Source organism: Rana temporaria, chromosome 2 (assembly GCF_905171775.1).
Source record: "Rana temporaria chromosome 2, aRanTem1.1, whole genome shotgun sequence".
In the NCBI taxonomy this organism is placed as follows: Eukaryota; Metazoa; Chordata; class Amphibia; order Anura; family Ranidae; genus Rana; species Rana temporaria.
The window spans coordinates 48,748,180-48,762,267 of record NC_053490.1 but is presented as its reverse complement, the minus strand read 5'-3'; the positions used below and the strand labels follow the sequence as shown (position 1 = coordinate 48,762,267).

The window sequence follows — 14,088 nt, the reverse complement described above, 5'->3', positions numbered from 1 at the left end:
AAACTCCCACAGCCATTTTTGGGTGGATTTTTGGGGATCACAGATCCGTGTTAGGGGCTGGTCCCGGCCCCTTACCATGTGATCAGCTGTCAGCCAATGACAGCTGATCGATCACATGATGTAAACAAAGGATCAGTAACCGTTTTTTTTCTACTTACGCTGACCGCGCAAGGAGAAAAAAAAAGCCAATCACTGGATTGTTTACAAGGGACATCGGTCCCGAAGAGGAAGGAGGCACATCAGCCTCATCAGTGCCCATAAAAACCGCCTGCCAGTTCCACCTATCAATGCCTACCTGTGATGCCAATCAGTGCCACCTAGTAATGCTGCCCATCAGTGGAACAGATCAGTGCTCATCACTGCCACCTATCAATGCCATTCAGTGCCACCTTATCGATGCCCACCAATACAGCCTCATCAGCGTACATCAACGAAGGAGAAAAATTACTTGGTTGCAAAATTTTATAACAACATATAAAATAAATCTGTCTTAATTTTTTTAACAAAAAATTAAAAACCGCAGAGGTGATCAAATACCACCAAAAGAAAGCTCTATTTGTGGGGAAAAAAATGATAAAAATGTGTTTCATTTGGGTACAGTGTTGTATGACCGTGCAATTGTCATTCAAAGTGCGACAGCACTGAAAGCTGAAAATTGGTCTGGGCAGAAGGGGGGTTTAAGTACCCAGTAAGCAAGTGGTTAATCATTTAGGAGCAGTTGTAAAAGTGTCCTGTGTACATGGAGCCTTAACAGTCTGTGTTGATAGGGGAATTTCATTTTTCCTGCAACCCGGGCTAGCAGGAAAGAAATTTGTTCCATGTATGGCCTGCTTTACCATCAATGCCATGCTTTTTGTGCTGATGGCTCCTGCTTTCGTTGAAATTTTCTTCCTCAGATCCCCACCCCCGCCGCAATCTTTCTATGGGGGCTCACTAAAGCCAAGCAACCCATCCATATGCTTTATAAGAGTGCCGAATCAGTGCTGCCCTACTGTCACCTCTGCAATAATTATAATATATATGACTCTGAAATGTATTGTGCCTGGCTTAACTGAATATTTCCTTTTGCATTTTATCTCTATATATCTGTATAGGAATGTTTGACTTGCAACCCACCCCTATTGTGTTTGGTTACGATTAAGACTAAATCCAGTTTACCTTGAGGCATTTAGGACTTAATTAGGTTGTCATCTGTTAATTGATCGCAAAACTTGTTTTCGGAGCTAAACAGCCCCTCCCCTTGTCTTTTGTTGTACTTCCCATATAAACCACATTCATTCCTTTCGTGTCTCAGTTATTGAGGTATCTCCAGAATCTGAAAGGGCGCTGTTGGTAGACCTATAAAGGATGGTTCTTCCAGAATAACCAATATCCCTTTATAACTACTGCCTGTCCTCCATTCATAGATCTTAGGGTTAGACTAAGGCCCCTTTCACACTTGTGCGACTTGACCTGCGACTTGGGACTGCAAAGCCGCATGACAAGTCGTACCCGATGATTTCCAATGAGTACCATTATTAGCTGTGCGACTTCAAAGTAGTCCCTGTACTACTTTGATGCGCGTTACACAGGCATTCCTTAAAGTCGCAGTAGTGTGAAAGAGGCCTTACTTAGGACTCCAGGCACCCCAAAGAGATCACATTTGACAATCTATTTTAATGTCAGCTTTGTCCCTTTGAGATTTCTCTTCACTGCCAATGCCAGACTCAACAGGAAGTGAGAATAAATCCAAGGTGAGGGAAGTCCCCTCATCTGCACAGGTGTCCCCATAAGGAGATTTCACATCTATTTTTAGTCCGAGGACAACTAATATTTTATATTACCATCACTTTGTCCTGGTGAGAATAGTCACCAGTACAAATAAAAGGTGAAGCGCCCCTTACCACTATTTAGGGCTGCAACTAACGATTATTTTCATAATCGATTAGTTGGCCGATTTATTTTTTCGATTAATCGCATAATCTTAAAAAAAAAAAGTGTGGTGTACAATTTAGTTAATATGTAAATAAAAAAAATAAGGCAATTTATTCTTAAATATCCATATGCAGTGGTAAATATAAATAACCAACTACAGTAATTGTAATGCCTTCCATTACCTCCACTTTCTCTGGGTTCAGATGCTGATCTTCCCTGCACAGCGATTAATTTTTTTTTTTGTTTTAAAACAAACTTGTTATACTTACCTGCTTTGTGTAATGGTTTTGCACAGAGCAGCCACGATCCTCCACTTCTGGGGTCCCTCACCAATGCTTCTGGCACCACCTGCCTTCAGAGTGCCTCAATAGCAAGCTGCAAAGTATAGTATAGATCGCCCGCTATAGCAAGGTAAAAAAACTTCTGCCTTTAGAACCACTCACTTCCTGCCCAGGACTACATGTCCCATGAGGCATTGCTCCTCACACATTCACAAATTCTCAGGCACTTAGTGACATGTATGGATGGTGTACTGAGCTTGTATGTGTGCTGCACTGTATTTCCTGATATGTAAACAAATAATGCATACTATATACAGGCCAACTAATCAACTGGCCGATTAATCGGTTATGAAAATAGTTGTTAACTATTTTCATAATCGATTAGTTGTTTCGGCCCTACCACTATCCAAACCCAAATTTAAAGTGGATTTCCATGTCTCTTTAAAATAGTTTGTTTAGAACAATCTGCTGCAAACCATTTCCTTCACCAAGTCTCTAAGCACAGTATGTACTGCATGTAACATACAGTACCGTGTTCCCGGCTGCATGACAGGAGACTTCTCATCTCACACCGGAGCTCAGTCATTCATAGGCAGTTTTGTATTCTCTGAATGAATACAAAGCTTCGATTGGCCGAGTGGGAGGCAGGCTGATGAATGATGTCACGCTCTCAGAGGCAGCCAATCAGAGCAAACTTCGTATTCATTCACAGAATACAAAGCTGCCTATGAAAGGCCAAGTGCTGCTTAGCCAGACTGTTTAGTTTCAGGTGTGAAATGGGAAGTCTGCTACACAGCCGGAACCCAGCATGCGTATTGTGTGTAGCTGATGTCACATGCACTACATACAGTGTTTAAAGACACTGCAGCAGCACTTAGTCAAGTAAATAGTTTGGACCAGCTGGACCAAATGAACTAGGGTTGACCCGATACCACTTTGAGACCGAGTACAAGTACCAATACTTTTTTTTTTATTGTCATGTGACAGTATTTTTTTTTTTTTTTACATATTTTTTTTACAGCGATTTATTTTTTTCAGGGAGGGGGTGTGGGGTGTGGATTGTCAGTGTGTTTTTTTTATTTACATTTTAAAAATATGTATTTATTGCAATTTTTTTTTTTTAATCAGCCCTGTTGGGGGCCTTTGGTGAGATATCAGGGGTCTTAACAGACTTCTGACATCTCCCCTTTAAGACAGAGAAAGGGACTGAGGACACAGATTCCCCAGTCCCTTTCTCAGCAGCGTCAGCTAAAATGAATGGAGAGAAGCTCCTCTCCATTCATAAACTGAAACATCGTAAACACAGGTTACGATGCTCAGTTATGTGAATGGTCAGAGTCAGTGATCACGGACTCTGTTCATTCGGAAAAGGTAGGCGCCGTTCTCCATCTTGACAAATTAAGGGGGGACAAGACAGCACAGAGCACGGGGGGGGACAAGACAGCACAGAGCACGGGGGGGGGGGGGACAAGATAGCACGGGGGGGGAAAGACAGCACAGAGGGGGACAGTCAGCAGTGATCAGTGTGGCTTTGGGGGGGGGGGTGGTTACAAGCACCGATCATCGCTGTATAACTTTAACCAAAACAGCTGAAAAGGGGGCAGATCAGTGCTTGCAACTCCCCTGCCACACCGATCACCCTGACTGCCCAGGTATCGGGTGAGGCATCCCCCCCCCCCCCCCCCAAGTACAAGTACTCAGGGAAATGCTCGGTAGCAAATGAACCATTTAAAAAAGTGACACGAAACAGACATATTTTAATAAAATTCCGTTTATAGATCTATTTTAGACCAACACACAGATGAAACCCAATATGAAAAAAACTAAAAAAAAATATCACAAAAAAATAAATAAAAGCGACAGTTTAAAGTTGTTTATTTTTCTTGTAGTCATACATATGAAAAAAGTAGAACAGAAACATATATTTTACATACAGGACATAGTAAATGACCACATGACAGGTTTCACCAGGGGAGGGATATATAGCACAAGCACACCGGTCAATTCAGTGAGGTCTATTTAAATTGCAGTCTAAATTTGCACCATCCCATTAAAAAGCAACCTATGAGGTGACTCGATTATATTGCTCATCTACTAGCGACACACAAGATTAGTATGCATCAATGTCATTGCTATGACTGCATAACATGCCCAAGTCACTAGCTAACCACTGCAGCAGTTCTGATGCCAAGATGGTGCTAGTATTTTAAAGTGCGCCTCTGACCTATGTATTAAAGCAGCCATTTTTTTTTTATGCTGGGAAGCCATTTCTATTACTTGTTCTTAAAAAGGTTAATGCCACCTTTTAGAGAATGTTACACCCATACACATTTGGGGTATAACATGTTGTCAATTTTGCCAGTCCCTGCTGAACTCTGAATTTCAACCATTTCAAACTCTTGAAGAGAAAAACAAATACACTAAAGGCCGGAACCAAAATCCATTGGAGTATGAAATAATGTGGGCACGATGGACTATGATTTTTATAAATATTGCAACGTTTTGTTGTTAGAAAGCTATTGCAGCGTTTTTAGAGATGCCAGCCCTGGCTGGGGGAAGGGGAAATAGGTGTGCGGCCTAAACATTTAAAGATTCCTGTCCTCACAGGTGTCGTCTTGTGGAATTTAAATGACTGGAGGGAGACAGTGTAGTGTAAACAGGTATGTAGGTGCTACAACCTTCCCACATAACATCTCCGCCCGCTGCTCAGACCTCGAGGCTGCCGTCACCTCATACATATCAGAATAAGGAAAGGGATGGTCAGCACATGACGACAACCAAAAGAAAAAATAATAATTGTACCTTTATTGAAAAGACATGCTGTAAAAACAGCCAGGCGATGTCTTTTCAATAAAAGGAATACTAGTTCCTTCTTGAGACAGGGTCATGTTGAATGATTAAGCACAAGATGTATGTGTGAAACGCGTCTACGTGACCTTGTGTTGGTGTCTTTGGCGTTATCACTTTGCACATCCAGGGATTCCGATTGCCTTTTATTGTTCAGCTATTTATTTTCTTACAAGTCATATTGGGTGGCAAAAAGACATGCTGTATATAGACTTTTCAGGCTGCATTCACACCTGAGGGTTTTGTCGCCTGAAGCGCGACGCCCCAAAACGCTAGAGGGGAAAAAATACATTATTCTCTATGGAGATGGTTCACATCTCCACTACAAAACGCCTGACGCCCAACGCCTGAAGCCCAAACAAGTTCTGGACCCTTTTTTGTCGCACGAATTTGGGCGTTTTACATTGGTGACCCTAGACCTGTAAAAAATCGCGGTAAAACATGCCACGTTTTGTCGCAGCAAATAACGCCGCAAAACGCTACGCTCAGGTGTGAATGCAGTGTCAATGTATTCATGAGGAATGCATTTTCTGATCATCGGCTGGGTGTGTTTGTGAATATGGAATTTTGGACCTAAAATCACACTTCAGTCTACAAGTTCTCAATGCGTTTGGTGGCTCCTGCAAGTGAGGAGAGAAACCGTGGGGCATAAGATCAAGAACCTGGAAATTAAGGTAGAGTGTGTGCGGAAAGTAGTATAGCTCTTCACTGCCCAAAAAAATGAATTACAAAACAAAGCCAAGCAAGCGACCAAACAAAGCAAGAGTTGAAAAGGTCAGATGGTTGAACACAAGGACAAGCAGAACAAGCATTCAAAGCTGCTGAACCAGACAATTCACTGGGAAAGCAGGAAACCTAACCTGAAAATCCAGGCCATGAAAATGCAGCCGGTTCACCTCATGAGGCAGATGACATTTTGCAAGACTCCAAAGACATGCTGGTATGTAAATTGGATCTCGTCAAAATTGGCCCAGTATATATGTATATATGTGTGTATGACTGTGTCCCTAGCGTGTCATGATCCAACAGGGTAAAAATGACCGCACCAGCCAAGCAGATACTGGCTGGAAAAAGCGCCCAGAGGCGATTCAGTTCGTATGGGTTGCGCTATACAAGTCATTCATTCATTCAGATGGATGAAATCAAGCAAAAAAGTCGAAGCAGCAGGCAAAGTTGCTAAAACTCAAAAATCACAGACAAAACAGCAAACGTAAAAGCCAAGTTCACTTTTTGAATTAAAAAAAAAAAAAAAATAATTTTTTGCAGAAAAGTCTGCAGAACATTGTACTTGCAATCAGCAGATCGTGTGTGCAATGTCAGGTTGCTGCAGGCAATTGTGCCCATCCCTCTCTGTAGGGCTTTCAGCTAAAAAGCTGGAGGAAGAATGAAAGAAGTTCTCAGCTAAGCACAAGCTCTTGCCTGCATGCCTAAGCCAAGGATAGATGGATTCCAGAGGTAATTCTCTCCATCTGTCCTTACTCAATGCAAAGGAGGTGTTTTTCAGACCAAATAAAGCATGGCGACATGGATGGATGGGTGCATTTTCTTTGTTAAAAAAAGTATTAAAAAAAATAATCTGTTTTTTAGTTTGTGGTGCTCGGATGCAGTGTAGTTCTTCTTTAATCTGAAGATCCAGTTCATGAGAATGCAGCAGGTTCAGCTTATAAAAGCAAAAGCTTGGAGGTCAGATGAGGGTACCGAGTTCAACAAGCAGTCAAAACTCTGAATCCACAGATAACGACCAACAAGGCGAAAATTGGAGAGTCGCATAGCCAAAACTGAAAAAAGGAAGCTGAAGGGGCAGTCAAAGCAAGTAAAACTATGAGAATCTACTGAGAAAACGGCCAACGAGGTAAGAGTTGGAGGGTCACATGAACAAACTGAAGGAAGCAGCTGAAGGGGGAGTCAAAGCTTCTGGAACTATTAGGCTTCATGTACATGGGACGTTGTTCAACCTCTCGATTTAACTTGGCAGCCAGAAACCTCAGTTGAGCTGCATTTAGGTCTAGAAGCGTTTGAATTTTTTTATTTTTTTTGTTAAAATGAAAAACGTCTGTAAACTAAACGCGAGTTAACGCATCTGGTGCTTGAAATGCCTCTAAAACACAGCTTCTCAATGCATTTTTTGGGTTCCAGAAAAAGCCTCTAAACTCAACTGCCTGAAAATGACCCTGTGTACATGGACAGATAAGAACAGAGAAGAGTCCAGGAGCAGTTGAAAAAAAATGCCTAATTGCTCCTAAACGTCCGTTTACCAGCAGCAGTGTACATGAGGCCTTAGAATCCAATGAGAAAACTGCCAACTTAACCTGGAGGTCTAGGCAACGCACACACAGCAGGTTCAGCTTATGAGGCCAAAGAAAGGATTCCAAGAAGCTTTGCCCTTTTCAAGCAACAAAGGTGATTCGAAAGAATGCCGTGTGTAGACTTTTTGATTTAATACATAGAAGAGGAATGTGTTTTGTGGCAATAAATCGAGCGATTGCGAATTTAAGTTAGAATTCTGGGCCTGGAATCCCATTCCTGCTCGTGATCCCTTACTATAGGCAATACACAAAAAAGAAATGGTTGGGTGTGCGAGAAAAACCATAGCTTTTCACTGCAATGTGTCCTCCATTAGGGAGTTTTTCCCTAAAACACAGACAAAAAATATTTTTTTTTTAACCCTTTAAAGAACACTATTACAAAATGGCTCCTTCATTTAGAAAATGGCTGCCTTAATCTGAATACTGCATTGGCTTAATCAATTGCTGCCCGTGCCAGAGGCCTACTTTAAACGTCACAAACAAAAAACCTTCTAAGAAAAGGACTTCTAGGTCCAGAAATGGTGGAATATAAAAGTTTACATGACAAACTTTACAAGTTATTTACAGCCATAATCCTCCCAGGATCCCCTCCCTTTGTAACTAGCTACCCCGTGCTACACTTGCTGTGCATAAACTAGAATGGGTAAAAGCAGAGACGAGAAAGGACACGAACCCCATAAACTAGACAGACAGGGAGCGGTTATCGTCGGGTCAGCTTCAATTACCAGAACGATTTAACACTGACTAAACAGCACGTGGAGAAACAAATTACCTGGCTGCGATTGGCTGCCCTCATATGGGGCTCAGATTTTTTTTTTTTATTATTCAAATTTAGCCACAGCTGCAAACCGGTAGCAATATTGCTTGGTGACAGAAACCGAGCATTTGTGAGCAGTACAAACTTGTGTCCTACCTCCAATACGATCTGCGTCAGTGTCCACTCTGCATATGCAGAGCAGACACGAACATGCCATCCACCCCGCTCCGCTCATTGTGGCCCGCGACCGGTTACCAAGTCGTTTAAGTGGCCCTCACTCTTCAAAAGGTTGGGCTCCCCTGCGTTAAGGGTTGCTATACCTTTCACAACACCTGGGGTCTACTGGGCAGGGCAGTTGGTGTCGATCCCACCCCCTCCTCACATCTTCCCCTTAAATGTTCTTCATTTCTTCCCTTTTCTTCTCTTTCTGATCGCTTTTTATTTTGTTTATTTTTCAAAAAAGGCCTCGGAGGTGAGGGTCAACATGGTAGTCGGTCCATCTCCTATCCCCGTTTATCTTATAGTACTTCTAGAAGTGATTTTGAATACCGTTATGTGAAGTTTCCCTTTCCAACGTAAATCAGGCAGGCCTGTAATACACTGCAACGCATCCTTTTCACAATATTACCCCCTACGATTATAAAATTCTTTATGCCCTTTCTATGAGCTATACATAGAGACGGCATCTGATGGATCCTACTCTCACCAATTTAGAACTCTATGTCTATTCCCAGTTGGAATCATTTATTTGTAACTTGGTTGTATGTATTTTGGTACCATTTGTACTACCTATGAAAAACGTTCAAAAAAAAAAAAACACCTACTACAAATGCCCGTGTGCAAGAGGCCTTAAGGGAAACGCAAGTAAACGCCATCTGCTTGCGAGAACACAAAGGAGGATAGGTGTCAAAAGGGTGTGTTACAAAACAGATGACGATATGGAGACTGGACTTGTTTCCTCATTAGGGTGAGACTGCCAAAATAAGCAATTTTGGTTGTTGTCAGCTCACATTCATATTTAAATAATTTACAATAATTTGCTTGTCTTTTTTCCTGTCTGTTCAAAATGGCATAATCTATCCCAACCCCCCTGCCCCCCCCCCTCCCACTCCATTAGTTGCATCACTGAGCAAGCAATATTTTTTTTGGCAAGAGCCTTTGGTACCGGGAAGTGCACATGAAGGAACGGGCCGGCTCCAGCAACGTTTCACAAACTTCCCCCGCACAATACGACTATTCCACTAGCTGCAAAGGCCATGCATAAAACAGTTGACAAAGCAATTTATAGGTCATATGAATACGGTTTGATCCAACCTAGTAATTACTCTTGTGAAGTATTTCTGTGCCGAAAGAAATAAGGCACACCCATCTAAAAACGAATCTTTAAAGAGCCACTCCACCCAAATGTTTCCCGTCACTTTTTGGCAGGTAGATGGAAAGTAAAATCACCCAACTTGTTTATTTATGGGACTCTGTTGGAAGGATCTTGGTGACCAATTGCCTGGGCCTTCAGCAACTACAAAAAAAGGGATTCCAACTGTTTTCAGCAAAAGAGTCCAAAGATACAAGACATTAGATGGTATTGCTGCCAACCAAGCTCCGTAATTTTGAACACTTCTTGGTGGATTGACCCTTAAAATTTAGCGAACCCATTTATATTTATAGGCTTGGTATCTTCAAGTGAATTTGTTACTATACACTGAGTAATTAGTCTCTTTGTCTGCTGAGGTAATATATTTTTTCTCCATTCACAGAAAGCTTGATGGCCTGTAGTTATGTCCCACAGGGTAAAAACTGGAAGCCTCAGTGCTTTACCAAACCCTCTTGAATATTCCTTGACCCAAGGTGGGTATAGTGCATGCCTTGTCCCCAGAGACGGGCCAAAGTGCTTCACTAAACCCTCTTGAATCTTCCCTGACCTAAGTTGGGTAGAGAGCATGCCTTGTCCCCAGAAGAAGGCCAAAACTGAAAGCCTGAAGTGTTTTACTAAACCCTCAATGTTCCCTGACCCAGGCCTGAGGACCGAGTTTGTTTCAGATGTTGATGTGAAAAAGAATGTTAAAAATGTAATAAGTTGTTAATCAAAGGCTGCTATTGCCATTTGTACGCCATTTCATGTCTGGTCCCGTTAATTTAGATAAGGGGTGGGGGGGGTAAGTATGAATGGTCGGGCAGACAAAAGAAAGTTGGGGACATCTGATCTACACCGGTCATGTACCCAAACGAGCCATTATGGGAAGAGAAAAAAGCCCTCTCAGATGCACAAGGTTCAAGAAAAACTCTGCGCTTTTAAAAAGGAAACCTGTACACAGAGCAATATTGAAGCCTGGATGACAGTCTTCAATACTTTGGGACACATGCAGACAGGTCAGGAAAGTCAAGAGACTTTAGCTCTGGAAATCTGCATTATCCAGTGTCAACGATACAGAAAGTACTGAAGCTGTAGGATCAGCATACAGCCAGGGAACCTGTATTTTCAGGTCTAAAAAGATAAAAACAATGCCACTACAGGCTTCTAGTGGTGCAACGGATCGTCATTGATCCGAACGGGTCAACATATTCAGTTCGGCACACCATGTGATCCGCGGATTGTGAGCTCCGCTGCCTCGGCCATAGGAAAGGCCACGGCTTTGGCCTAGCTCCCGGAGCTGCGGCCATTTTGGTCCACCCGGCAGCGGCCTAGGTGAGCATGCAATGTATGGGGTATTCCGATGTATACTGACATTCAAAAGTATGATGGAAAATCATTAGAATTAAACAAATTAATATTTAAACAATACTTGGTAAATCTTACAATAAGATATACAATGCTGCACTCCATTCTTCACCACAGTAACCCAATATGTAATTACATGTAAGTGATGGTAGATTCCCCCTCTGAATACTATGGATCACATCACTTTTATTTTCAAAATCTGAAGAATCCGCACGAGGGTGAATTTTATCAGCCATTGCACGGGCGGACTGTTATCACACATTGACGTTAAACGTTTTTTCATCTTTTCACTTCATGAACTTTTATGTACACTTATGTTGGATAATTTTTTGGATCAGCAAAAAAAAAACAGAGGAACGATCTGAACCGTGAGTTTTTTGATCCGTTGCACCCCTGCAGGCTTCCATTAAATAAAAAGTAGACCCCCCCTCCTCCATTAGGACCTCTCTATCAAGATGAAAGCTCCCCAAATCCTGTTCCACCCCCCATAAAAAACAAACTGACCCCCTACTCCATCCCCAGACTAAAAAAAGGTGCCCACACCCCAGATAACCGCCGCTCCGGAATCCAGTGGCCATTTTACCCCTCCAGAAAAGACACTTAACCGTAATACCAGTTATACATGGACTGATCCATTAACTATATCATGAAACAAGGGGAAAGGGGAATAGCCGCACCAGGTGGGAACCCAGACGAACATCCACCGTTGCAGAAAAACTCAGGTGCAGGCAATGCACTTAGCAAAGCAGGAACAAAGATTGTCTCTGACAGCCGCCACACTGAACAAATTGTAGCCTTTATTGAAAAAAAGGGCAGCACTACAAGTCACAGGACAGTGAAGTAAATAAAACCCAACTGTTGATGCGTTTCGCACTAACACTAGTGCTTGGTCATAGCTATGACTAAGCACTAGTGTTAGTGCGAAACGCGTCAACAGTTGGGTTTTATTTACTTCACTGTCCTGTGACTTGTAGTGCTGTCCTTTTTTCAATAAAGGCTACAATTTTGTTCAGTGTGCGGCTGTCCAGAGACAATCTTTGTTCCTATATCATGAAACAACTGCTTGAACTATGACCATTGGATGAATGTATAAAAACATAACACTTAAGTACATTTTGTATCTGTGTAGCTGAAACTGCAAAATTTGCTCCACAGAGCAACTTCACAAGTACTTTAAACATGAAGATGCAAATTAAAAACAAAATTTCCTAAACTAACAATAATAAAGAGAAACACCCATATGACATAAACTTACAAAACAATTGCACCAAGTTTTTTTTTTTTTGTTTGTTTTTAAAAAAATAAATTAAAAACAGGCGATGCAAAGTCATGTCAAAATCCTCTCTCATAAAACAATCACGTTACCTGTCTCGTTGATCCACCTGCCAATATTGGCTCAACCTGCTTTTCCTATGCATGTACCATATATACACATATGTATTTTTTTTATTACTCAGAGCTCAAACAGTGTATTTTAAACTACCATTGCACAAGCCAATTTTTTACAGCTATTCTCTGTCCTATGAACAGAAACTCAATCATACTGGTGGCATCTCAGATTTGATGATGAGCTCCAAAGCTAGCTGGTTGTTTCTATTGAATATACTAATAAAAAGCCAGAGTGTTCCTGGCACCTAAACATGTCTAACTCCTGTGGAAGTACAATATTCTGATAGGATTTAAGAAAAAAAAAAGAAAAGCTAATTTGATCTAGTTTCCACAGGAAATTCAAACGACTTGCAGGAAAGTGCTAGCACATCAATCAGCAGTATGGTCACGGTTCTAGGTTTGCGAGACTAGTTCGTTTTCATAACCCTCGGACTGTCCAAATAACTTTGAGAAAAAAAACTGTTGCCTGCAAAGGAAGCCACAGAGATGAGCCCCCAAAATGCGCCAAACACAGCATGGAACCCAAACCTATCACACCACAGATACCACTTAGTAGTCAATGCCCACGTCTGGATGGCACAAATTGTATAATATGGAAAGCAGGCCATGTCACACAGGAATCTGTCGCAGCCTAAGTACGAGGCAAACAGCAGAAATCACATGTTAAGAATGCGGAAAAAACCACAGAGGATATTTGAGAGAACTCTGAAGATGTCACATGGGATGTTCAACAAAACTTTGCTCAGAGCAAAAACGTAAGTGGTGGCCGCAGTCCAGATCCAGTACAGTCTTCCAAAAACTAAATTAAGGACTTGTTTGACCAGGAACCACACTAGGCAAAAGACGTTCTTCACAACTTCATAGACAATGCAGAAAAGGAGCTGGAAGCACCTAGAAAAGGCTCCTGGCTCAGCGGGACCCTCGTCTATGTTGGGTGGCGGATTCAGATGTTCCTTGTTGAGGAGACATGGCTCCTCCACCATCCTGACTGGAGAATAACTTTATATCACCAGGCAATCTACTTTGCAGTTCTTCCCAGAGTAACCTGTTCTAGACCATCTACATCTCCGACTGCTCTGATGACTCCTAAAGACCATGCTCAGGAACACCGCAATAAGCTGCAAGCCAGACATATTCTGGAATGCTCACTTTTGTCCTTTCATTTGATTACTAGACGGAACAGCACCAGCAATAATGTGCAAGTTCCCTTCGCTGCCGCATTGAGGCACCAACTTCTCCTTAATCAGCTCATCCACATCCGTGGCCCATTTCTCCTTGAAGTTCTGAGGGAGTGGCACAGCATTAGTAAGCATGGCTTGGAGCTCTGTGAAAGAGCAGTCCTGGCTGGTATCCGTTGAGGTGTAATCTTCCTCTAAGGCCTGATTAGTGCCGAGGCCTTCAGTCTGCTGCCGGGCCATTGGTGGCCTTCATCCAAACTGCTCTTTGAATCATCCAGCTGCAGAAATAAGAACAAAAAGTTCTAAGAATATGCTTAATATACATACATAATGCATTTAAAAACAAAAAGATTAATACAGCTTTTGAGAACTTGCAAAAAATATATACAGTAAAAACTAGATCTCACCTTCTAAAGTACAACTAAAACCAAACAAAACTAAAAATAGCAATTGAATCAGCGCTTCGCTGACATACAGATTGCAAAATGATATAAAAGTTCATAACTTGGCAAAGAAGACAGCGGGGGTGGAATGTCTGGATGTTCAATTCAGGGATGGTAAACACATACGATCACCGGCAGCTCCTAATTGAGGTCTGGGAATCCCTCATGAGCATATGAAGAAATTGAAAGGGTACCGGATCAGCATGGGTTAAAAGCAACATAAATTTATTGCAATCTGCAATAAATTTATGCTACCC

The 14,088-nt window shown here is 42.0% G+C and overlaps 1 protein-coding gene across 1 annotated transcript in view; it reads right to left on the bottom strand.

Annotated features, from left to right (window-relative positions):
* Nucleotides 1–12,117: 12,117 nt before the first annotated feature.
* The window catches only part of ENDOD1 (endonuclease domain containing 1), a 39,142-nt gene continuing 37,171 nt past the window's right edge, over nt 12,118–14,088 (bottom strand). Inside the window, 7 exon segments of the mRNA XM_040340171.1 lie at nt 12,118–12,666; nt 12,669–13,121; nt 13,123–13,242; nt 13,244–13,308; nt 13,311–13,368; nt 13,371–13,627; nt 13,630–13,666. Coding sequence (XP_040196105.1) covers nt 12,604–12,666; nt 12,669–13,121; nt 13,123–13,242; nt 13,244–13,308; nt 13,311–13,368; nt 13,371–13,627; nt 13,630–13,666 — 1,053 coding nt within the window. The 3' untranslated portion in view covers nt 12,118–12,603.